The sequence below is a fragment of the Podarcis pityusensis genome, assembly GCF_964106645.2.
Source record: "Podarcis pityusensis genome assembly, chromosome: 5".
Lineage (NCBI taxonomy): Eukaryota > Metazoa > Chordata > Lepidosauria > Squamata > Lacertidae > Podarcis > Podarcis pityusensis.
The window spans coordinates 74,899,500-74,923,290 of NC_138032.1; the positions used below are offsets into that span (position 1 = coordinate 74,899,500).

At 43.2% G+C, this 23,791-nt stretch overlaps 1 protein-coding gene across 33 annotated transcripts in view; it reads left to right on the top strand.

Annotated features, from left to right (window-relative positions):
* The window catches only part of ANK3 (ankyrin 3), a 393,167-nt gene that overhangs the window by 295,181 nt on the left and 74,195 nt on the right, over positions 1 to 23,791 (top strand). For 29 of the 33 annotated variants that reach the window (XM_081004830.1, XM_081004842.1, XM_081004817.1 and 26 more), the window contains 6 exons: positions 3,073 to 3,171; positions 10,406 to 10,504; positions 10,631 to 10,729; positions 12,482 to 12,577; positions 14,839 to 14,911; positions 15,105 to 15,167. In XM_081004830.1, coding sequence (XP_080860956.1) covers positions 3,073 to 3,171; positions 10,406 to 10,504; positions 10,631 to 10,729; positions 12,482 to 12,577; positions 14,839 to 14,911; positions 15,105 to 15,167 — 529 coding nt within the window. Of the gene's footprint in view, positions 1 to 3,072; positions 3,172 to 10,405; positions 10,505 to 10,630; positions 10,730 to 12,481; positions 12,578 to 14,838; positions 14,912 to 15,104; positions 15,168 to 23,554; positions 23,699 to 23,791 lie in introns of those variants that run through there. The other 4 variants (XM_081004839.1, XM_081004810.1, XM_081004816.1 and 1 more) reach the window with 2 other exon arrangements.

Consider the following 23,791-nt stretch of genomic DNA (forward strand, 5'->3'; position numbering starts at 1 on the left):
CATTCACCCAGAGCCTGGAGGGCAGCCTACACTGCTATCTGAACATGCAATTCCCAGGCATACCATGTCTGATGGGTGACTTATGTCCACACTCACCATTCATACTTACCCCAGCATCAACCCACAAATATCCACACAGCTTTTGTCAATGGCCTTCTGAAGGTGAATTTCAACCAGCTTATGTGCACAAACTTCAGCCTCCTTCAGCCCTGCGGCATCCCAGGCTTCCACATGCTAACCACAGCTTCTGCCAGGTCCATCACCAGCTTCCAACCATGGATATCTGCCGCTTTCAAGCTGCGGTCCTGCTCAGCAGGTACACTTGCCTTCTCATTGCTCCACAGCATCTCATTGATGGATGATGGCCTCCTTCCATTTGCCGCTTCGCCTCCATGCGGAAGGAGACCACCAAGTACTGAATAACACAGCTGTTGTCCACCATGTCCTCTTCAAACTTTTGCCTTGGGCTTTCCCCCTGGGCTGCTTTTGTATATCCACTGAGCTTCCATGTGCTTATGTGACATCACAGGATGTCCACAGCCAATAACAGCAGCTGGAGAGGCATCATCATCATCACCTCCTCAGGCCTCACAATGGTGGGTGCAGCTCAGCAGCCATTTCCCTTTTGCTGTGTACAGCTCACTCCTTATCTGTAATGACACCAGAGAAAGGCCTGCCTTTCCCATTTTGATTCTCTGGCACCCTATCTACATAACCTAGCAATCCCAAAATATAGATGTGCTTTTACTCTCGCAAGGTTGAATGTACTGCCCTCGGCTGTACTTGAGGGATGATTCCAACAGATTCCACACGAAAAACGCTTATGTCCCTGTGGAGATGGCAGCACCGAATCGGTGGCGCATGCCCTTCTGGCTTGCACTCTTTATAAAGACTTGAGGAATGAGCTTATCACCCCTCTTTTATTGTCCATTCCGGGTCACCCAACCGCTGCCACAGTGTCCTTTCTCTTGGCAGATCAAGATGAGCAGGTGACAGCAAAGGTTGCAGGGTTTTTAGCTGGGGCAATCAGAATAAGATCCACTATTTGACTGTGTTTTATGTAACCTGTGTTTTATATAATCAACTTTTTATTTCTGTTCCATGTATATTGTAATGTTCTTTTGTTGCTATGGCCTATGGCTGACGCAAATAAAGTTTGGTTTCATTCACCTGGCACCGAAAAGGCCATATGTGTACTTCTTGGAGAGGAGGTACGAACAGGAACAGCGTCAGAACTTGCTAGACCTGCATTGTCTTTCTTCACTACTTATTCATGCAATGCTTCAGCCTTAATGTGCTCCCTGTTCCATTATTATTCCAACTAGGTAGCATTCTTGGTCAGATTCTTGGAGCGTGTCCACATGGACGTTTGTCATGTGCTCATATATTGCTAACTACACACTGAAGTTTTCCACTGCATCCATCCTCATACAAACACCTTTCCCATATTATTTTCCTATTTAATCTGGATTTATGGTTTCCATGAAAAATCCAGTGAGTTAAAAAAAAGTGTGCAGAAAAGGTAAACCCAAATTAAATTTGGGGGGGATTGTGCAATTTCAATGCCAACAGTGTGCAAAATGAGCAGCAGCAAGTTCACAATGAAACTGCCTTGTGGAGATTGCCTGCTATTTGATAAAGCTACTGAGTATATTACGTTGCCATGAATATTCATCAAGTTTTGGTGGCCTGTGTGTTTATTTCACATTTGTTGGAAAGTTTGCCCTGACTTAATTAAAAGCAAAGAGGAAAGGGTGGGTGTTGTGACACAACTTTTGAACTATCAGGCTGTGTGCATGTATTACGTTTCTATAGATGTTTGTATATGTGTTTGCGTAAAAAGCTTAGGTTGAGCACATTTCAAATCAACATATCAAAACTCGGGGAAGGGAAGGCCTCGCTTTCGCCTGAACAAAATTGGGATGTTTTAATTTCTAACCAGCTTGAATTGGCAGCAAGTCTAATTCAGAAAACCATGTTAAGGTGTGAGCTGCCTGGATGCTGTTCAGTTTAACAGGAGGGACTTGGGTCTATGAGAAAAGAGCTTTGTCAACAAATTTACTGCTTAAGTCCACATCTTAAATCATCTGTCACTTTCTGCTCTGTCATATACACTTTCAGCAAAGCTCAGCAAGTCCACAGTGGGGTAGCAAAGAGGCACAAAGTACCAGATCTTAAAAGTGACCAACACTGCTGAGTTGATGAGGGAACAAATCTAATCTTTGAACATTCAAAAAGCACTTTCCTATATGCTAGGTTGTGGCTAGCTGCAAGACTCTGGACATAAATTGCAATGCTCTTGACTAGCCTCCTACATAACAGGTTAAATGGTGAGAAGAAATAAACTATGAGGTTTTTAATGATGGACTAGCAGTGTGTTATAGTGCATTTTATTCCAATGGTATGCAAAAATAACATTCCTTTTATGAAATAACGGTGACTGGTACACTGATGCGAGTCTGCTCATTTGTTACCGTAACCTGTAATGGGGCATGTTTAATACAGTGGAACCTCAGTTTTCGAATGTAATCCATTCCGGAAGACTGTTTGAGTTCTGAAATGTTCAAAAACCAAAAACTCAATACAATAGGGAAACTCAAAACGGAAGCCGCACAGCATGTTTGACTTCCGAAAAGTGTTTGAAAACCAAAGCAGTTACTTCCGGGTTTTCGGCGTTCGAGTTCCGAAACGTTCGTCAACGGAGACGTTTGAAAACCAAGGTTCCATCTACTGTAAAGTGTTGGCATATCACAGGGACATTTTCTGCTAAGCCAGGCATCCCCAAACTCGGCCCTCCAGATGTTTTGGAACTACAATTCCCATCATCCCTGACCACTGGCCCTGTTAGCTAGGGATGATGGGAGCTGCAGTCCCAAAAAATCTGGAGGGCCAGTTTGGGGATGCCTGTGCTAAGCACAGAGAGAGACCAAAAGTCTTGTTGCACATCAGAATTTGATTGCAGGTGGATGGACTAGATGATCCTCGTGGTCCCTTCCAACTCTGCAGTCCTATGATTCTGTGATGCCAAGTGTCCCTTCTGTAAGAAACTAATTTGCTGTGTCTGATTTACAGAGTGGCCTGACACCACTCCACCTGGCTGCACAAGAAGACCGAGTCAACGTGGCCGAGGTCCTCGTTAACCAAGGTGCTGTCGTGGATGCACCCACCAAGGTAAGCTTTCTTTGAGATGCCAGGTCTTTAAATACTCTTATAGGAGAAGAAAATGAATGAAAACAAAGTGATTGGCCTGCAACAGATACCTCTCATCTCCTCCCCCCCCAAAAAAAAACCACAATTTTGGAGTCCCCCCTCCATAAAATTTTATTGAAGCATTTTATTAAAGCTAATAGAAAGAAAACTGAGAAAGAAAGAAAAAAACCTCTCTCAGAGTTAGATCTTCATCCTTGTCTCACACAAAAGGGGTGGAAACAGGAGCATAGTGTGGGCACATGATTTTGAGGGCACCCCTATGGAGAGATCTCCGTCCCACCCTGCATGCTGCCAGTGGTCTCTGGGACCTGGGGTGCAGTCTTGCCTTGCCACTGCACCCACGGCCCCCTCACTGAATGACCACCAGGTGAGTGTTAGGGGGGATGCACCCACCAAGGGCCTGGGCTTCCCCTCTGCACAGGTGGGCAGGCAGCACAGTGTGGCCCCGTGAGCCTTCCATGCTCCACGCCCGTCCTGCAGCATCAGCGAGGGCTGGGCTGGTGCTGCAAATTTTGTCCACCCTCCCCACACACCTGTGAGTGTACTCACGTACCCCAGGTGCCAGCAAAGGATGCAACGCCCCTCCCTGCTCTCACATGGGAGCTTCCCTTTCTTCTGCCACCCACTCACCCTAAGAGATCTTCCCTTCCCTGACTCTCACACAGGGCCCTTCATTAACCACCTGTCACCTTCATGTGCATACAATCCCTTCAGTGACCCAGAGTAGAGGACACCAAATGAAATAATAATGAAGTAAAACAAACAGAAAACAGAAATGAAGCAAGGGGGAAAAGGAGGAGAAGGAAACGGGAAGATAAAGTTCAGGTGCGCCACAAGCAACATGATCAGTTCTCACGACACATCCCAGCAATAAACCTTGTGTCTCCCTTTTATTCTCACGCCATCCTGCAAGGGTTTTTCTCTTCCTTTTTCTGTTGAAGAAGCAAAAAATGTGCCTTGCCAGATGCTGGGTAGCTGGCTAGACAGACTGGCCATTTGCGGGGAGCAGCATGTGTGGTCTCACAGCCCTGCTGTTTAGAGAGGGACCAGGGACCTGTCTCCTGACATTTTAGCAGACAGCAGCGCCAGACCTGGCTAGGCTGACATTTTAATGAAAGAGTTGTCAGACTCTTGACTACGGCGGGGGGGGGGGGGAATGCACGCTACAGTAATAATTACCTGCCCTTGTACTCTTATCAAAGGTTAGGAAGCCAATTATTGACTCATAAAACTCAATGACATTGCTATTAGCCTGCAGTAGCAAAATTCATGGATGCGGGAAGAGAGAGAGAACAAAAATAACTTAGCTATGCCAGTTAACTTCATGTTTAGCCACAAGTAAGTTGTCATGGTCCATTTTGGGATGAGAACTATCTTGGGTCAACCCTCCCCCTCTTTTGTGATGTATGTAGGATGAAGCCTGTAATTGGTTTAATAGGTGGGGAAATTGGCTAAGGTAGAAATCATACATTCACTTTAATAACAGCAAGCCTGCCTTCTGAATAAGTGGGAGATAGGATTGAGCCATAAAGCCATATTTGGTGGGGATACATTTCGAGCTTTGAGGCAGCAAACTAAGGTCACAGTTGTGGGATTGTAAAGGTTATTTTCATTCTGGAGTCATAAGTGGCATTTGGAGAGCAATATAAAATATTAAAGGCCACCTTTCCTTCTAGGAATCACCAGCAATTTTTGCTGTAGTGGTCATTTAACCTGCATTTCCTTCAATATTTCAAAAAGGTTGAGGCATTGCTAATAGGAAAATGATTTTTAAATTTATAGATTAATTGATCATACTTCATTTTAAAATCCCCTGAAGGTGGATTAAATGTTTTAGTCTGCTTTGTAGATTCCTTTTATATTGTTGCATTTTTATTTTTATTTTAGAATTTAGTGATTGTGTTATTGTTTGATTTTTATCATTTTACACCACTTTGGGTGTCGTTTTTGCAAGAACCATATGAATAAATAAACAAAGCCCCTTGATGGCATTTCTGTTTTCTGGTAGGTTCTGTGCAGAACCTTGATGGTGAAGAAATTTGTCTGATCAGGCTTCCTGAAACAGGAACTTGGCAATGCTCCCCTCCCCTATCCTCTCCTCCCTCCTTTCTTTTCTGCACTCTATGTGTTCAGTAAAACACATAAAGGAAGGGCAGCTATTTCAGGTTTATGGTCTCTGACACCAGAAGCATCTGTAGCTTAATTAGAGGCTTGGATGACACTGTTTGCTTGTTTAGTGCTCATATTTGGGCCTTAGTATCTGACTGCAGCAGCAAAAACAGCTTGAGGATCAACCTACAGAGCAAGCAACATCATATCTCAAGTTGTTTGGATTTTTAATACCTTCTCAAAGTATAGGACACTGCTGAAATACCTTGTGCTATTTTTATGGCATGCTTTTGTGCAACACTGGTGTTTATTTTTCCATAGAATTTTGGAACTGTTTGCTTGGGGTAGAATGAAGCAATGAAGACTTAGAATCTTTTACTGGTGCAGCCTTTGTGCAGTCAGTTTAACAAACTGGAAATGCTGATAAGTGTCTGCCAGAGAATTAGAATAGTCAGAGTTGCTTGGGGACAAGTGATAATTAAATCTATCCTGTGTTTGCAGCGTAGACGTGTTGATAGGCACATGCAATGTTCTGTTGTCTAGGCCAATATCATTTATGGCTCTTGAATTTAGCTGCAGGTAGATCTTTGGACCATGAAAGTAGAAATGGTTTGAATAAGTTTTAAAAAGCAAATAGCAGGTATTGGGCCCATATACACATCAGGACTGAAGTGTCTTTAATGGTTTTCATCCATTGGTGGCCCAAATTCAGACTGGGGGGTCTGGTATCTGCTATTTGCATTGGAATAAAAAACCTATTGTCCTCCAGATGTTGCAGGACTACAGATCCCCTCATCTCGGCCCATTGCCCATGCTGGCTGGGGCTAATGGGAGTTGGAGTGCAACAACATCTGTAGGGCACTATGTTGTTTCTCCCTGCTTTAAAGAATACTGACTAAGCATACTCAAAACATAATGGGTGGGGTGCGGGGAGAGAATTGCCCAAGCTACTACATACTCTTCTTTGGCTGTGTAAGCGAGGAAAATCTGCCAGCTGGCATCTTCCTCAAGAACTTCACAGGGTGCACATCTGCTTTAAGGAAATCAAGAAATTAGTTTAAACAGAAGTGCCTCTTGAACGTAAAGCAATTTGGCAACAAAGTACATGTAGTCAAAGGCTATCTTCTTTACTTCTCTACCGACCGAGCAGGCAGCCTGGGAATTGGCTGTTTATCTTACTGTTTTGACACAGTATAACAGTTGCGGATGCCGGTCTGTTTGGTAGACTTTTGATTACTCTGCATTAACTTCATCCTAGAACATCCATGGAGTATAGACTATATTGTCAGCATTCATTAGCTTATGTTTTCCTGATGGCCATTCTGCATCAGATGGCTTCTGATGCAGGATGACATGGTTGTGCCCATGAGGAAGCTTTGGAATATATCTTCTAAGGTAGCCCTCTGCTGCTTCAGCCTTTAGCAGAAGAGTCAGAGTTCAGAACAGGACTGCATAGCTTTGCTCTTCAGTTAGCAGGTGCCAGTTTTGGTCTCAGGGAGGCAACCTGAACCCCTGAAGGAGAGATGAAGTTGTGTTGCCCTCCTTCTGTTCTTCAATGAGCCTACCTCTTTGCCTTTTAATTATGAGTAATACGTAGAGTGTTTTTTATGTTGTAATTTAATTTTGTGAACTGCCCTGAGATCTACAGATGAACAGATCTACAAATTTAATAAATGATAACAACAACAACAACCACCATACTTCAGTCTTTAGACCAGTGTTTCCCAAACTTTTGCTTGCTGAAGCACATTCGAATTAAAATTGAGGTGTGCTTCACTCTTACGCCCCAAAATGTTCCCCTTTATGATGTGCTAAGAGAAAGCACTGCTCACCTTTTCCAAAGTACACACACATGCACACTGAAATATCCATTTCAAAGCAGGGATTTAGGGAGCCACAGGCACAATGCAGAAAACCAAGAGGATAAATTGCACAGGGCTTTAGCGAAACGGACTGAAACTACAGCATTACGCTGATATTTATTTTTGATAAATAGCATTTGATGATCCAGAATTAAGGTGTGATTATGAAGGTTTGTATATTTGATGCACCTCCCTGCTTTGGAAAATAAACAGTTCCACTGACCTTCTTGTGAACTGTCTCAGACATGCATTCTGAGTTCAACTCCACTAAGTAAGCAAGTTTCTTAAGAAAGGAAAGATTAATGTTATCTTGATGCAGGCTGATGAGGCAGGAAGAGATAATGGCTTTTAAGGATAATCTGCTGGTGCCTGTCACCATTAAAGCTCCTGGGGATATCCAAACAGACTCCTTGCCAAAACAGTTAACAATCTTGATTATATCAAGATAAACTTAAGCAGAGAACAAAGAGGTGGAAACTATAGCATTGGTGAATAACAGCATAAACTCCATATCTTTTATTGCAAATTTTATCCCTGTTTGTTTGTGGGGAAGAGATGCTTAAACTCCCTCCTGCCCCTGGTTTCCAATGCATAACTAATTGCATAATAACTGGAGTACCACAAAGGGGAAGCAAAGGCTCATGTACTGTAGTCCTAGCTAGGTTCAGTGCCAGGTTGGTCTCACTCCTCAGTGCCTCCTTCTCCTCTGCCTTCAACTCCATGTGCACACTGGCTAATCAGACATAGTTCAGCCCTCTTTCTAGGCCTCTGCATGTCCAACAGCCTTGTGCTGGTATGTTGCTTTTAATAGACCCACCCACACTGCAGTGAGATCAGCGTTCAAACTGCACTGTCCCTGCCGTCTGGCAACAGTTTTGTTCTATGCAAAGTTCTTCCCACACAGCCATGACTTACAGTCCCTGGCTGCTGCTGCTGCTGCTGCTAGGAAAGCAGGAATCTGCTTACTGTCGGAAGAAAGAGAGTTGAGCTTTGCACATGACAGCAGCAGTCCAAGGACTGGTTCACACATGAATCACTTAATGACTGCATCATGACGCAGTTTCCTGGGTATGTATAGGAGCAATGACAGACCGCCAGCCGCCACATGGATCTTTCAGAGAGTGTGTAGGAACTTTCTGTGTTGCACCTGAAAAAGCAACATGAATCTCTCATAAGGTCTGTCCATCCTTCTTGGGTGCTCAGCACAAAATGGGAGTTCACATGCCCCAAATACACTGACCAGAAAAATCCAGGGGTGGAGGAGAACAAGGGCAGAGGGGCTGGGCCCCATGCAACATGAGTACACGGATTCTGCAGTACCCCTTGTTAGTGCAGCCCCCACCCACTCCTGTTGTTGATTAAAGGTGATCAGTAATCACCTTTCATTTTTTTAAAAATGCATAAACAGTTGGGGTTTTGTTACACATAAAGGTAAAGGGACCCCTGACCATTAGGTCCAGTCTTGTGTGCAAAATATTGATGGGATGAATACCTGGACAGAAGACTGTAACCTTGTCCTCAGCCATATCACATAGTAGATCATTCAGATCCTTGTGGTGTGCAGTAATGGTAGTATTGACTGTTCAGAAAAGGAGTAGTCTGCTTTTTACAGTCAATTAGTGTGATACTACTGTTTTATAGTGTTCAGAAGACCCACACTAAGAATTCAGTGTCCCACTTTGGTGGTTGACATCAGACCTACCCATTATTATATGAAAGCCCTGTTCTTGCTTCTCACATTTGTTCCATCCTTCCTCCAAAGACCTCAGGGTTTTGAACATGGGCCTCCCTGTATGAAGTCCTGAAGTCTACCTGATACACAACACTGTGAGTGAGTGAGGTGGGATCTGTGAGTGTGCGCAGCAAGCCTTTCTTTGTTGTGGCTCCTTACCTATTGAAGGCACAGCTCTGGGAGATGTGCCAAATGTCTTGACTTCACTCATTCCTATGTCCCATTAAAATGGTTAGCTTTCAGGAAACATTTTTTCTGACAGTTTCAGATCTCGATTATTATAATTGATATATTAATTGGTCTTAATGAGTTCTTATGATTCCTGCTGCTTTTTTTGTTTTTTCTTGTCTTAACGAAATGTTATTTTAACCTCCGTGCTTTATTGATTCGTATGTTGCATTGAATTTTGGTTTCAGTTTTTAAATTGGCAGGCCTCTCAAAAACGATTATGTGTACATGTCTTGCTGGACAGTTGGCAATGCATGGAGGTGAAAGCAAAAGCAAAATGCTTTAAAAAAACAAACAAACTTCAAAATGAAAAAAACAAAACAAAACAAGGCAGACTCTGGCTTTTCTTCATGTGCCACTCCTTTTCCTTATGAAAGGCAAATGTCTAGCAGTGTAGGAAGAAATGAAAACAAAGGCATAAGCCCATCAAACATCGGTGTAGCCAGGATTTATGTGGGGGGGGGGGGAGGCAGAACCTCAGTTAAGTAATTTTATTGATTTACTTGATTTGGCTCCCCCCCCCCCCCCCAGCTTGGCTCTGTCCATGTCATCACGGACCCTGTGATGTTCATATTTTCTCTGTCCAGTTAAGGAGGCTTCCATAAGTGTATTACTTGGATCAGGAACTGTGGGCATCAAGCGAATACACACGGGAATCAGTCTTTCCTCGTTCCATTGCTTTCAGTGGTATTTACATTCAAATGCCCATCTATATTCTGGTGCAATTTGTGGGAAAATACCTTTTTAAAAGACCAAAAAAGTTTTAAAATACATTTTGTTTTGTGGTTGTTTTTTTAAAAAAAATAAGTGTCTTTTCCAGTTTCTCAAAAATACTCATAGCAAACAATCCTGATATACCACCCCAATAAACATTCCATGCATATATGATTTAAATGACACAATCAAACATTAAGCACGTTTTTACAACAGTTTAGTGTTCATTAGAGCAGTTCAGCGTCTTCTATTCTCAGTCTTGTCCCAGAGTGAGCTGTGGGTAGCTGGTGGCGAGGGGAGATCATTGTTTTTTCCCATGTCTTGAATAAGTGTCAACCAGTTTCAAAATTGTCTTGGGTCTTTGTGTTCCTTAGTGCTCTGTGTTAGTTTCTCCACAAGAGCTCTGTTCCATAGTCTTTCTCACCTTGCCTCTAGAGCTGGATTAGGGATGGGAGTCTATTACAAACAAATGCATCGTGTTACATTTTCAAAACACCTATTAATTCCTCTTTCTGCCTCCCTGTTTCTTTTGTGTGTGTTTTACTTCCAGATGGGATATACCCCGTTACATGTTGGCTGCCATTATGGAAACATAAAGATAGTTAATTTTCTCCTGCAGCAGTTTGCAAAAGTTAATGCCAAAACGAAGGTGAGATTCCACTCTTCTCTCATACCCTTCCCTCCCACGCCTTTGTTTCCTTCCTCGGTTGTGTGTTTGGATGGAGTCTCCAGCGCCATTCTTTGTGGGCTTTTTTCTGCTTTGTCTCCTATTTAGAATGGCTACACCCCTCTGCACCAAGCAGCTCAACAGGGACACACCCATATAATCAACGTCCTGCTCCAGAATGGCGCATCACCCAATGAACTCACTGTGGTAAGAGAGATGTAAAAGAGATCACCCTCACCTTTTCTAGTCTATTCATCGTTTCCCTTTGGCAGCTGCTGCTGCTCTGCTTTTTGAGGAATTATATTGGTTTTATAGAAGCACAGTGAGGGGGGAAATGGGAATAGAATGGTACGGGGCACAGTAATTCTATATCTCAGCTAGGAGCAGTGAAATAACAGATAAAGCCCTACTGGAGCGTTATCTGGCAGGGACATTCTTTCACGTTTTGCTCCACCAGCTCTACACTAGCATAGCTGAGAGGATCTTGGGGCCATTGGATCCATGGTAGACCCTGATCCACCCTTGTATTCAGAGAAAGCAACCTTTAGCTTTTGAGAGCCAGCGTGGTGTAGTGGTTAAGAACGTGGACTTATAATCTGGTGAACTGGGTTTGCTTCCCCGCTCCTCCACATGCAGCTGCTGGGTGACCTTGGGCTAGTCACACTTCTCTGAAGTCTCTCAGCCTCACTCACCTCACAGAGTGTTTGTTGTGGGGGAGGAAGGGAAAGGAGATTGTAGCTGCTTTGAGACTCCTTAGGGTAGTGATAAAGCAGGATATCAAATCCAAACTCTTCCTCTTCTTCTTAGCTGTGCAACCCCACGCAAATTCATATATAATGCTCATAAGCACCAAGAGGTTTTCTCTGCAACTTCAGGCCCATGAAGTTTCTGGCCTTCATAAAATAAAGGTGGTCGCCAGGGAATCCTGTTGCACATTGCATGATTACAAGCATGCATTGGTTCTTTGCACTTTGCGTTTTCTGCAGGGACCCAGGAGTTAGCTACTGGGGTAGCCAAGGCAAACACAGTCACTGCATGTAGTGGCCCTCAGTCATTATGCTCCTTGCCTAATCTCCGTGATGGAAGTGTGGTGTCTGGTGAAACCCGGGGCATATGTATGCTACAAGCAGAAACTCATTCAGCAATAATTCATTCTTCCCAGGAAACTCTGGACATTGTAGTTTTGTGTAGGGGCCTGGGAGTTTTCCTCTCACCAAGCAACCAGGATTCTTTGGTAGGAAGCTGTGACATTATAGTGTAGATAGAGCCTCAGGAGACTCCTGGAAAAGAATGTTTTGCTCATAACTGCCTTCTGCCTCACATTAAGGCTGTGTTTGCACTCCTGTTTACTGGGCACTCGCAGCATTTTTAGTGCTGGGTTTTTAATCATTGTTGACACAACATTATCCAAAATGCATATGTATCCTGTACTTTGTTATTAAATATTGCCGTTTCATGCTTCCCCCCCAAAAAACACCTTTGCATAGGGTAAATACATCCCTGCCCCTGTCAACGCCCCCTGGTGGGTACACAAACAGTAACAAATTGGACACTAAAAGCTACCCTGATGTAAACAGCTGGGGGAGGGGGAAGAGCTGTGAAATGCATGGCTGGGGAGAGAAACAACTTCCCTGTACTCTAAGAATTGCATCCAGAGTGTCCCTTGGCTCTGCAGTTTGAATTTGCCACCTACTTACTGAGTTACTTGTATGTAACAGTTGCAAATTAAGCATTGAGTTTACTTTGAGAACCAAACTGTCTGCAGTTCCAGCTAAATCTGAGCAGTGGACCATTTGCTTTGTGGGAAGCACAAGTTTTTCGTTTGCCTCTTCTTCCAGTGGATTTCACAACTGGTTTTAGACAGTTTGCTGAGCATAAGCAAACTGCACTTGTGGTTATCCCTTAAGCTGCAGATCCTGTTAACATGAATCTTTTTGATGAACATTTCGTTTTGTTTAGAATGGGAACACTGCCCTTGCCATTGCCAAACGACTTGGCTACATTTCGGTCGTTGACACGCTAAAGGTGGTAACAGAAGAGACCATGACAACGATTGTGAGTATGGCTATGTTTTCAACAGTGAATGTCATGTCAGGTTTTTAATTTTTCTTTTACAGAGATACATTTGACTTAGTGCAGTCAGAGAGTATACAGCTGCTCAACTTAGAACAGGGCTGGGCAACTTGTCTTCAGAGTTATTTGATGCAGTGGCTGTCATAGCCCTGAAACTCCCTCCAGCCATCTCCCTAAGAAGATGAAGTTTCAAGGACTTACTTTTATTGAACTATGTTTGAAATAGGAACAGCAAAACTTTCCAATGGGGTGTTTCCATTGTTGAGCAAGTTGCCCATCCCTGATTTAGGTATCACTATGTTGGGATGGGATTCTATCACATACTGGCAAATTCAGGTTGCACAATTAAAGCTGATGGGTGCTCTTGTGCAAGAAACCCCTAAATCAGGATTATTATTATTATTATTTATTTTGCCATATGAAAAGTGATGGGGGAAATGTACTGGAACATGTGGTGTAAAAATTGCTTGATGCAACGTTGTGCTACAAATCTCAGCCAAATCAGGATGAGTTCTTAATAAATAGCCAATGTAGTCTAACCTGCCCACAAATGTTAAGGAATCTGTAGTTAAAACTCACTTCAGATTGGTAGATAACATGTAGTGTAGTGTAAATGAATGGAACCTGAAATTTATCACTGGAGGGTTTTTTTGTTTTTGTATTTATTTGCTGTATCTATGTGCCACACCTGTGGATTTTTTTAGCTGAGTAATAATTAGTGTGGGAACAGCTGTGGGAGTGAAAAATCACACAGACCACCCAGGGAAAGATAAATTAATGTTTGCTGTTGAGTATTTTTAACCAGTTCAAAGTAAGAGTTTGGCAACTGGAAAACTGCTGCTGGGAGAAGCTGGAGCTTTTCTTTTTTAACCCCCACAGATTATCATGCAAAAAGCAAAAGTGCTGTGTTACAATAAAGGCATTTGAGCCAAAACTCACACTGCAGGCCACAATTCAATATTTTCCCTGTTTTTATTATTGTTTGTTATTTCTATTTACATGTTTCGTATACCAGCCAATAACAGATATTAGTTAAGCTGTGCAGTTAACAGTAAGATTAAAACCATAGAAAGTGCATCACCAAACACAATATAAAACTAAAGTACAGTAATATTTTCAAACCATTGGGAATGATTTCTCTCTTTTATATTGAAAGTTTGTTTACATATCTCCATGACACCAATAATTTAAGTACAAAAGCCTTATTACAGCTTCTGCAGTTTTATTTGTCCCACCCCTGCAAAGCACTAGTGTAATAATTAAGACAACGAAGCCTCATTTAAAATGCCTCTTCATCCTTCAACTCAGATTTGCAAACCATATGTCTTGCCCCCAGTGCATAGCTGAAGTATCTTGGATAAAGATACTAGTCTACCTTACAACATCGTTGTAAGAATTGCTAGCACAGTGAGTGCTGGATGGAATGAGTTCTAGATGGAAGCTGAATATTGCAAGAGGGTTGTTGAGCTATTGCAAATGGGGCATTGGTAACTGGGTTTTTAAAAATCAGACTTATTTTGCAAAGGGAAAATCAGGATTGGGGGGGGGGAATATGGGCTATTATTTTGATGCCAATGGTGTTCTATGGATACTGCAAACAAAAACTGAGCACCCATACCATCTGGAAGCATCCAATATACCGTATTTTTCGTCCTATAGGGCGCACAGGCCCATAGGATGCACCTCGTTTTTTTTGGGGGGGGGAATGAATAAAAAAATATTATCCCCCCCCACCGCGGCTGCCGCCCCAAGCCTTGCGCACACCTGCCCGAAGCACGGGGCACCCTCCGGAGGGCTCCCCGTGCTTCGGGCGACAGGCTGCTGCCCCAAGCCTCGCGCGCTCGGCGGGACCTCCTGCCGGGCGCGCAAGGCTTGCGGACACTCGCTGGGGCTGCAGGCTGCTGCCCGCAAGCCTTGTGAGCCCGCGGGAACTCCTGCCGGGCTTGCAAGGCTTGTGGATAGCTTCCTGAAGCCTGGAGAGCGAGAGGGGTCGGTGCGCACCGATGCCTCTCGCTCTCCAGGCTTCAGCGAAAGCCTGCATTCGCCCCATAGGACGCACACATTTCCCCTTCATTTTTGGAGGGGGAAAAGTGCGTCCTATGGGGCGAAAAATACGGTATGTGTAAAGTGCTGAGCTTTTGGGGGTGGGCATTTTAAAAATATTAAATATTATTGAAATTGTCATTTCTCGTGAAGATTACTGGTAGTTTTAGTCTGTAATGATGTTTCTTTGTCCTTAACAGACTGTCACAGAAAAGCATAAAATGAATGTACCGGAAACAATGAATGAAGTTTTGGACATGTCCGATGATGAGGGTATGTATAATGGAGCTGCTTCTTATTTCTCAGCACAAATGTATATTAAAACATTGTTGTTATTCAATCATTTTTGCGGGGAGGGGCAGGGGACTTAAAATTATAGCACTCAATTGTTTTGTTGAAATCGGGTATGTTTCCCACCCCAGCCGTTTATAATTGACCTAACGTTTTGTTCGCTTAAATTGTGCAGTTCGTAAAGCGAATGCCCCTGAAATTCTCAGTGATGGTGAATATATTTCAGATGTTGAAGAAGGTATTTCTTACTTTTTTTGTACTGCAGTGGGCTCTGCTCTTCAGCATTTCCATTTTCTATTCTAACTTGACAAATCAAAGCTGCATATACACTACCATTTTGCAGAGCTTTTGCATAACTGGTGAAAACCCAACAAGATAGACTGACCTCTTCCTATCAGTAGTCTGTTTCTCTTTGCGTTGTGTTTACTGTCCTTGCTTGCACAGCAGGCTAAGCTACATTTTAGCACAACATGGATCAACAGGAGCATTTAACAGTTGGCCTTCAACCTCCGCTCTTCTCCTCCTCGAAAGCTTTTGCCCCCGCTTTTAGTTTACGGTTTGTTGTGTCATCTGGTGCAACAAACTGTGGTTTGGTTTGATCGATTGATTCAACGTATTACATTTCTATGCCGCTTTTCATTCAAATGAATCCCAAAGCGGCTTACAGACAATAAATAACAATAACATGACAGAACATAATAGAAGCAGGGCCCTTTTTCAGCTGGAATTCACCCGTTCCAGCACCTCTCAGGTGGGAGTCATTGCCATTATGAGAGAACAAGGGAGGCGTTCATGGTGAGTTCCAGTACCGCTTTTTCTAGAAAAATAGCACTGAATAGAACATCACAAATACAGCGTAAATCATATAAAAGAATGGTTGCGCATCAATACAGCATTTATAATCTATAAAACAATATTAACAACCTTAAAGTAGCAGCCATAAGATAAACTTAAACTATAAAGTTAAACTTATCTTAAACCATAAGATAAACTTAAAAAAAAATTCTTTCCAGTAGCACCTTAGAAACCAACTAAGTTTTTTATTGGTATGAGCTTTCGTGTGCATGCACACTTTGGAAGGAATTTTTTTATTTTGTTTCGACTACGGCAGACCAACACGGCTACCTACCTGTAATAAGATAAACTGTTAAGTTCAGTGTTAGGTTCACATTACCTATGGGTAATTTCAAACAAGCTGATTTCAGATCTTTTCTTTCTTTCTCTTTGAAGCTGGCTTGTTGAAATGAACTGTAGTTAGTGTTAATTACAGTGCTTGGCTTAGATGATATGGAAACCTGGGGAAAAGTAAAAGCTTCTATGCTCCTCTCAACTACACAGGAGGAGGAGTTAGGAGTACCTGAACCCAAGGCTCATTGCAGCTTGTGTATGTCACACTAAACCATGATTTAAAGGTGTGTACAAAAACAACCACATCTGAGTGTATGGAGATTAAATTTTAAGCTTGAATTTAACACTTTTGTCACATGCTACATGTGGGTGGGGCCAGTTCCTAGAGAGGGAAGAGTCCCTTTTCTGGTATAACAATGGTTGGGAACACATTGCCTGTAAGGATGCAAGGAATTGCCTTCAAAGATACAAGGAGCTACCTTCTAATACCATGTCAGAATATTGGTCTGCTTCATCTGTGATGGTTGTCTTTGGCCACAGCCATTCAGCGTGTCAAGCAGAATCTTCCCCCCAGACCTTCTTCCCAAGAACCTTTTTCCTGCCTCAGGAGGTGGTGGGTTCTCCTTCACTAGAGAACTTGAGCAGTCATCTGCCAGATTCTGTATGTAGATCCAGTATTGAACAGGGGCCCTGAAAGCCCCTGTTCTTTCCAAATCTGTAATTCCTCATGATTCTACCTAGAGATGTCAGCGTTTGAATCTGGGACCTCCTGCATTCCAAAGGTATGCTGTGCCAATAAGCCGTGGCAATTTTCTCCAGACAGATCACACTGTACTTGCTTCAGAGGGTGGATCCGAAAAGACAACTGCACTGTGATTGTAGGCTTCCTTAGTCAAAAGCCCTGATTGTACATGGTCATGTATATGCAGCTGACTTTGCTTTCACTAACTTTCCTTATTAATTCTGTAAGCAACAATTGGCTCCTTCATGCACATTATACTTTTCATGATTACTGCAATTACTGAGGATAACCCTCTGATTTTGTCCGGATTTATTTCTTCACTTTTTAAATCAAATTGTCATTAATAACCTTCTTGGGGTACTCTCTTTTGCTACTGCTGCTTTTTATTTATTTTTTTAAAGTTTGCATATTATAATGTGAAACAAACTGATGAGTGTGGTAGATATGAAAGTATTGCAGAAGAAGGAAAAATACAAATGTCTGTCAGCAGGGGCTATATGGGAATATAGATTTGGTGCCTGCTGTCAACAATACGGCAGGTTCTGGAAATACAGGTTTAAAAGGCTGATGATATATGGCCTGAAACAAAAGAGCTTTCATTGCTGCTTTTAAGGGGGGGGGGAGGAGTAGTGTATTGATGTATATTGTTACAAACATATCTCTGTCTTATAAAAAGATGTCCTTCTCTATGTTCTGCTTTGTAATTAGCAATAGACCAGAGGTGCTTGGTAAATTGATAATTTGACTGCTGTTTATTTACATCCACCTTGAAAAGTACTTTGAGTCGCATATACTTGCACGGTGGAAGAAGCAGGTTGATTTGGGGTTTTGGAGTGATGGATGGATACTGCTTAGGGACTAGTAATTACCCGCCCATGTTCTTGCTTCCACACTCCTACAATATCTTCTCAGTCTGCAGATTTTTAAATAAGACTGTTATAAAGATTCGGCTTCTGCTGTTCTCCTCTCCAAAGGAAGCATATCATGCAAAGTCTTGCCTGAGCTTCCAACCGCATGAGGAAGGTGGAAGGCAAAATAGTGTTTTCATTACATTTTATTAGGTACCTTGAATGTGATGCTTTGTGAAGCTTAACATTGTTTATATATTCAAATACATTACGTAGCAAATGCCTGAGCTCTGAGTAATTATTACACTGATGGTGTTTGCTGCTGCAGTGTTGAGGCACACAATTTGGAAGCCCACGCATTGCCCACATTCTAAGGAACTAATGTCCTAATTTCAATGTACTAAAAAACTGTGGAGCAGTAGCAACCATTGCTGCCTTCCTGCTGCTCTCTCTGGTGGGCAAGAAGGATTAGGACCCCTTCAGTGGGGTCCCCTTCAAGAATGCTACACACACACACCCAACATAGCAATGCTTACGTATCTGCCTCAAAGAGACCTAGGACTGCAACTAAATCAGGAAAATAATGATTCTTCTTTACAGGTTGCATTTTTAATATCCAGCATGTTTTAGATATGTTGCTTTCCTCAGTACAACTCCATGAAAGGATAGATGATGTCAAGAGAAGAGAGAATGGTTGACAGCTGGCTTGCTGAAGTTGTTCTGTGTTGCTGCAGAAATATCAGTCACTGGTTTCTGCTGCAGCATTTCCACAGTTGATGGTGGAGTTGAGTGGTGGGACAGGATGTTATTGTGGGAGTCCCCATAGTTTTCCCTACTGGGGCAGAAACCCAAAACCCTGTGTCTGCAGACATATCACTGCAGATGTGCTGGAGACCAAGGTAGATCTTATACATTTGTCAGTGGTTCCTATTGGTTGTTATGAAATCCACTAGGTGTCCTATGGTGACTTTCCTACTTAATAAGTAAATTGATCCATGAAATGCCACAATCTTAGAAAATGTCCTGTGCAATTTGCTTGTTTCTCTTCTTGTATCAAGGAGATCATATGAGGAACATGGCGGCATGACCAATGGCCCTAATATATTGCACTGCACACTACATTGTATTGCCACACAAGCCAACTTAAAATCTTAAGCACATGTGTTCAGAGGCAAGAGGCAATGATCTTCTTAAAATCGCTTATCTTTTACCCTTGTCCTCTATCAGAAGTCAACAATCAGGAGTTTGGGGTGAAGGTCCTGCTAAGGAATGGATGTGTACATTGCTGTTTCCTGATCTGCAGTTTTTCCTGAGCCATCTTCCTCATTCCCTAACTTGTCCCATGTCCCATCCCAATACTCCTTTATCAGTACAGTGGTACCTTGGTTTAAGAACAGCTTAGTTTATGAACAACTTGGATTAAGAACGCTGCAAACCTGGAAGTAGGTGTTTTGGTTTGTGAACTTTGCCTTGGAATAAGAACATGTTTCACTTCCTGTTGAGTGTGTTCTATTTGTAAATTGAGTCCCCTGTTGCTATGGGAAAGCACACCTTAGTTTAAGAACGCTTTGGTATAAGAACGGACTTCCAGAACGGATTAAGTTCGTATACCTGCCTTTCAACAAGCTTTGTGTACTCGTATACATTGTAAACTACCTAGACAATGGACACCATTAGGTGGTCATATCATATATGTTTCTCCCTATGCATCTCAGACCAATTCTCCAGTTCTACATGCTCAGTGATAGTTGTGATAAAGAACTAAATAGGCTCATGCAGTGAGTTCACATAGCATCCATAGGCACAGATTCCTTTGCTTGAAAAAATATGTGGCTGCATGAGTGTTTCACCCAGTGTTGATTATGAGATATACAAATAAAGCAGCTACAACGAATGCACTCAAAAATACACAGCTTCTAGACAATGTGATCTGAATATATCCAATATAGATGGCATCGCGGGAGAGCACTGCCTCAGGAGAGCGAGGAAAATTCTTAGGGACGACTCACACCCTGGCCAGCACTTCTTTAGTCTCCTACCTTTGGGCAGGAGATACAGAAGTATAGTCAGCCGCACCAACAGGTTAAATAACAGTTTTTATCTGAGGGCTGTTGGGCTGTTGAATGGGGAAAAAATAGTGGTGTAATTGACTTCTGACAAGCACACAGAGCGCGAACAAGACTGAGTGTATGGGGGGATAGTTTAATTTCACTGCACACACGTGGTGTAGTAACAATAAAGGTTTATTATTATTAGAATCTTGAGAACACAAGAAGAGTTTGCTGAATCAGGTCAATGGCCCATCTAGTCCCTCATGTTATCGCAGCGACAAGCCAGGCGCCTGTGGGAAGCACACAAGCAGGACACAATTCCTAGCAACTGTGATTCCTAGCAACTGGTATTCAGAGGCATACTACTTTGAGTCTGGCAGTGGAGGTAGGGCATAGCTTTCATTGTTAGTAGCTGTGGATGTCCACCAGGAACCTTGTCCCCCACTTCTTCCACAGATGAAATGTGAAATGACATCCACGCTCAGGAGTTCATGTAATTCCTTCGGTTTTGGTAGTGTGTGTGTTGGCGTTCAGAAGACATAGTCATTCTGGGTTGTAGCCAACCAAGTCTCTCCATTAGCACAATGACTTCTGCTTGTGCAGTGGAATTTCCCTTCCCTCTCTTCCCCCTACATGCACCCCAGATCTGTTGGGGAAGGGGTGTTCCCCTAACCCTCTGGAGCACATTTGGGGTTGGGGAATTAAAAAAGGGAGGAGCAAGCAGGAGCACTTGTGCTAATACGACTATTTCATTGGATGCAACCCACTGCTAGTGCATGCACAAACAACATGCTGGACACACTACCAAAACAGAAAAGCCCCTGTGGTAAATATTAGGAGATATCCCATCTCCTTTCCAAAGCATTAACACTTCATCAGGTTCATACTAACAGCTGAACTGCAAACAGAAGGTGAAACTTCTTCACATTTAGGAAACAGGAAACAATTTACAGATTAATCCCTTAAGCAGACTGGTTTGTTTACTTGTTTAATTCCAGTCAATCATCCTTCCTTTCTGCATTCAGATCAAACCATGTTAAGAAAAGACCTTTGTTTCAAATAAGCCTTGGATCTTTAACAGGTTCTTTTTTCTTTCTTTTTTTTGCCAAGTATTGCAACAGTATTTAGCAAAGCTTTTCATAGCCCAAAATGTCCCACATTTGTTAACTGTCCAGTAGGATGAAGCAAGAAACACAATGGGTGTGCACAAGTATACAGGTGTGTACTTAATTTTAGGTTGCAACTTGTCAAGGTGTCATTATTCAAAGTATTTGAATAATTTCAGACTAGATCTATTGAAATTAATGAGCCTAACTCGGTCATATTCATTAATTTCATTGGATCTCCCCTGAATTACTTGAATACCACGCAGTGGCTGATTTGTGTTTTTTCTCTGTCCTTCCTCACTTTTGAGCCTCATGCAGAGGGAGGAAATGTTCAAATCTCCACCATGAAAATGCAGCTTCTGTGCCTTGCATTGGAGAAACCTCAGCACACCCACTGGAAGTGTGGAGAGAGGAGCATGTGAAGCAGACCTGTGGGATCACAGCCCAATTCTTCCCTTTTTATTTTTAACTCTGCTCTGGGCAGCATAATTTTGAGTTTCCAGGTGGGGTGGGGGGAACACAAATGAGCATTGCCCTAATTGTGTTTTCTTCCCTTCCTTGGCTCCTCCAGTTCTGTTCCACAAGTACTTGCAGAAGAGGAGAAAAGGGATTAGAACACATAATTCCTGCCGCACCCACACAGAAGCACAGAAGCAGAGAGCAGCATCTTGTTCATTTCTCATTATTCTTCTGTGTGGAGCAGTGAGCTGCATGGGCACAACCAAGGGGGGCAGGGAGGGGCAGTTGTCCCTCCTAACTCAATAAAAATCAATAAAAATACACACAAACTGAGGTTCTGCCTTCCCCAACAAAAGGCCTGCCCCCCCAACCCAAAATCCTGGCTGTGCCCATGGTGAGATGTGTTCAGGGAGGACTGAGCTCCCATACTTTGAAAACAGCCCAATGTAATTGCTAATATCGACTTTGCTTTCTACAGATTCTTTAACCTCATTTCTGTGCTCATTTCTTCCCGGCTGAACAAGGGGGTTGGAGGCACTCCAGGTATACAAGGCTGAGACCATTTAGGGCAAGCTAGACCCCTCCCTTTCCCCCCTCCTCACAACAATCCAGTGAAGTAGGTCAGCTAAGAGATAGCAACCAGTTCCAGCACATCTCTCTTGAGCTCATTGGCTGAGCTTCATGAGGTTTGAAGAGCCAATAAGATGTATTGCAATCCAGGTTCAAATCTTGCAGATCTCTTCAGTTCTCACTGTTGGCCACTTGAATGACATGAATTTGTGCATTTTTATTAGCACAGTGTATTGTTTATGATACAGGTAGATCTCATCTTGCACAGGGTGGGTGGGTGTTATGTCCCTTGCTGTTGCACATATAAGCAAAATTGTGCGAAGCCAGAACGACCCCCAGGACAGCTCTGCGTGACTATCCCTACCTCAGTGAAACTGGTGCTGTGCAGGTGTTGCCCCTCACACAAGGCAGAGAGCTTTTTAAGCCCCCCATTTAGCTTACCAGGCTCTGGAAAGTTCACATGAGGCCTCTGCAAGACTCCCATGACCTTCTCAGAGTCTGGGAAGCAAGGGGGGGGGGACTTTAAAAGCTCTTTCCTCACAGTGTTTTTCTGCTGTGGAAAGAGCTTTTTAAACTCCTCCTCACCTTGCTTTCCGAGCTCTGGAAAGGTTGTGTAAGATCTCAGATGGCCCTTCCTGGGCTTTTTCGCCTGCTCTCCTGCCCCTATTAATTTTTTTAAAATTTATTGTGATCCACATAAAGCTGAGATCACATATGTAAAATCAGCATAAGATGAGCTGTACCTGTATACTAAAATAGAACTATGGAGTTCTCTTCCTCTAGAGACTTTACACTTTCCTTTCAGCTTGCATCTCTCTCTCTCTCTCCCTCCCTTGTCGCTGCCCCCACAAGTGTTTAAAAGCAATTCTGATTGGTCAAACTTTAATTTACATACTTCTATACATTTGAGATAAAGTACTGTGCAATTGGCACTGTGGGTTAAGCCACAGAGCCTAGGACTTGCCGATCAGAAGGTCGGCGGTTCGAATCCCCGCAACGGGGTGAGCTTCTGTTGCTCAGTCCCTGCTCCTGCCAACCTAGCAGTTCAAAAGCATGTCAAAGTGCAAGTAGATAAATAGGTACCGCTCCAGTTCGCCAGAAGCGTCTTAGTCATGCTGGCCACATGACTCGGAAGCTGTACGCCGGCTCCCTCGGCCAATAAAGCGAGATGAGCGCCGCAACCCCAGAGTCGCCTGCAACTGGACCTAATGGTCAGGGCTCCCTTTACCTTTACCTTGTAGAATGAAGTGAGCTAGTAATCCATATTTTTAAAAAAAAATAAATCCCAACATTTCAAAAAGCACTAGCACATACAAAGCCTGTGTCTTAAACCCAGTTGCAAGGATGCCACTACTGAGTTGCCCAAAATCAATAGCATTTTCAAATGAACTTCTTTCAGCATCCCATCTAGATTCCAGGCGTCCCAGATGTGTCGTGTACACTTCATGGGGAAAGAATTTAAGTATCGCGTTTTGTTAGCGAGGTGCACTATGCAATCCCCTGGCTGAACCTGCCATGCCACCACGGCACTCCTTCCGGAGGCTTCCGTCCCGCTGACAGATTGGTGTTCTCTCCCTTTTTATTGCTGCGTGAAATGGGAAAGGTGCCGGTGTTAATGATTGACGAGGACCAGCCCTAGTAACCGCCCTCCTGTCTGGCCAGAAACGCAACTCTTGTGCGCGCGCAGAGCTGGGGGTGGGTGGGGTGTGTTGCCTCTCTTACAACCTCCCTTGGCAATCGGGGTGTAAACACACAGTCGTCTTTGTTGCTGAAGGTGGAGAGTCACCGGACTCCTGGTTTCAGGAGACAAAAGCAACCCTTTCCTTTCTCCCTACCTGAAGACAGCTGGAAAGAAATGCTGCTGGGTTCGTTTCCTCCGAGCCTAAAGCTCAGATCCGCCGCCACCTCCTCTTCCTTAAGCTGCTTTCCTCTCTCGCCCCTGTCTAACAGCAAAGTTA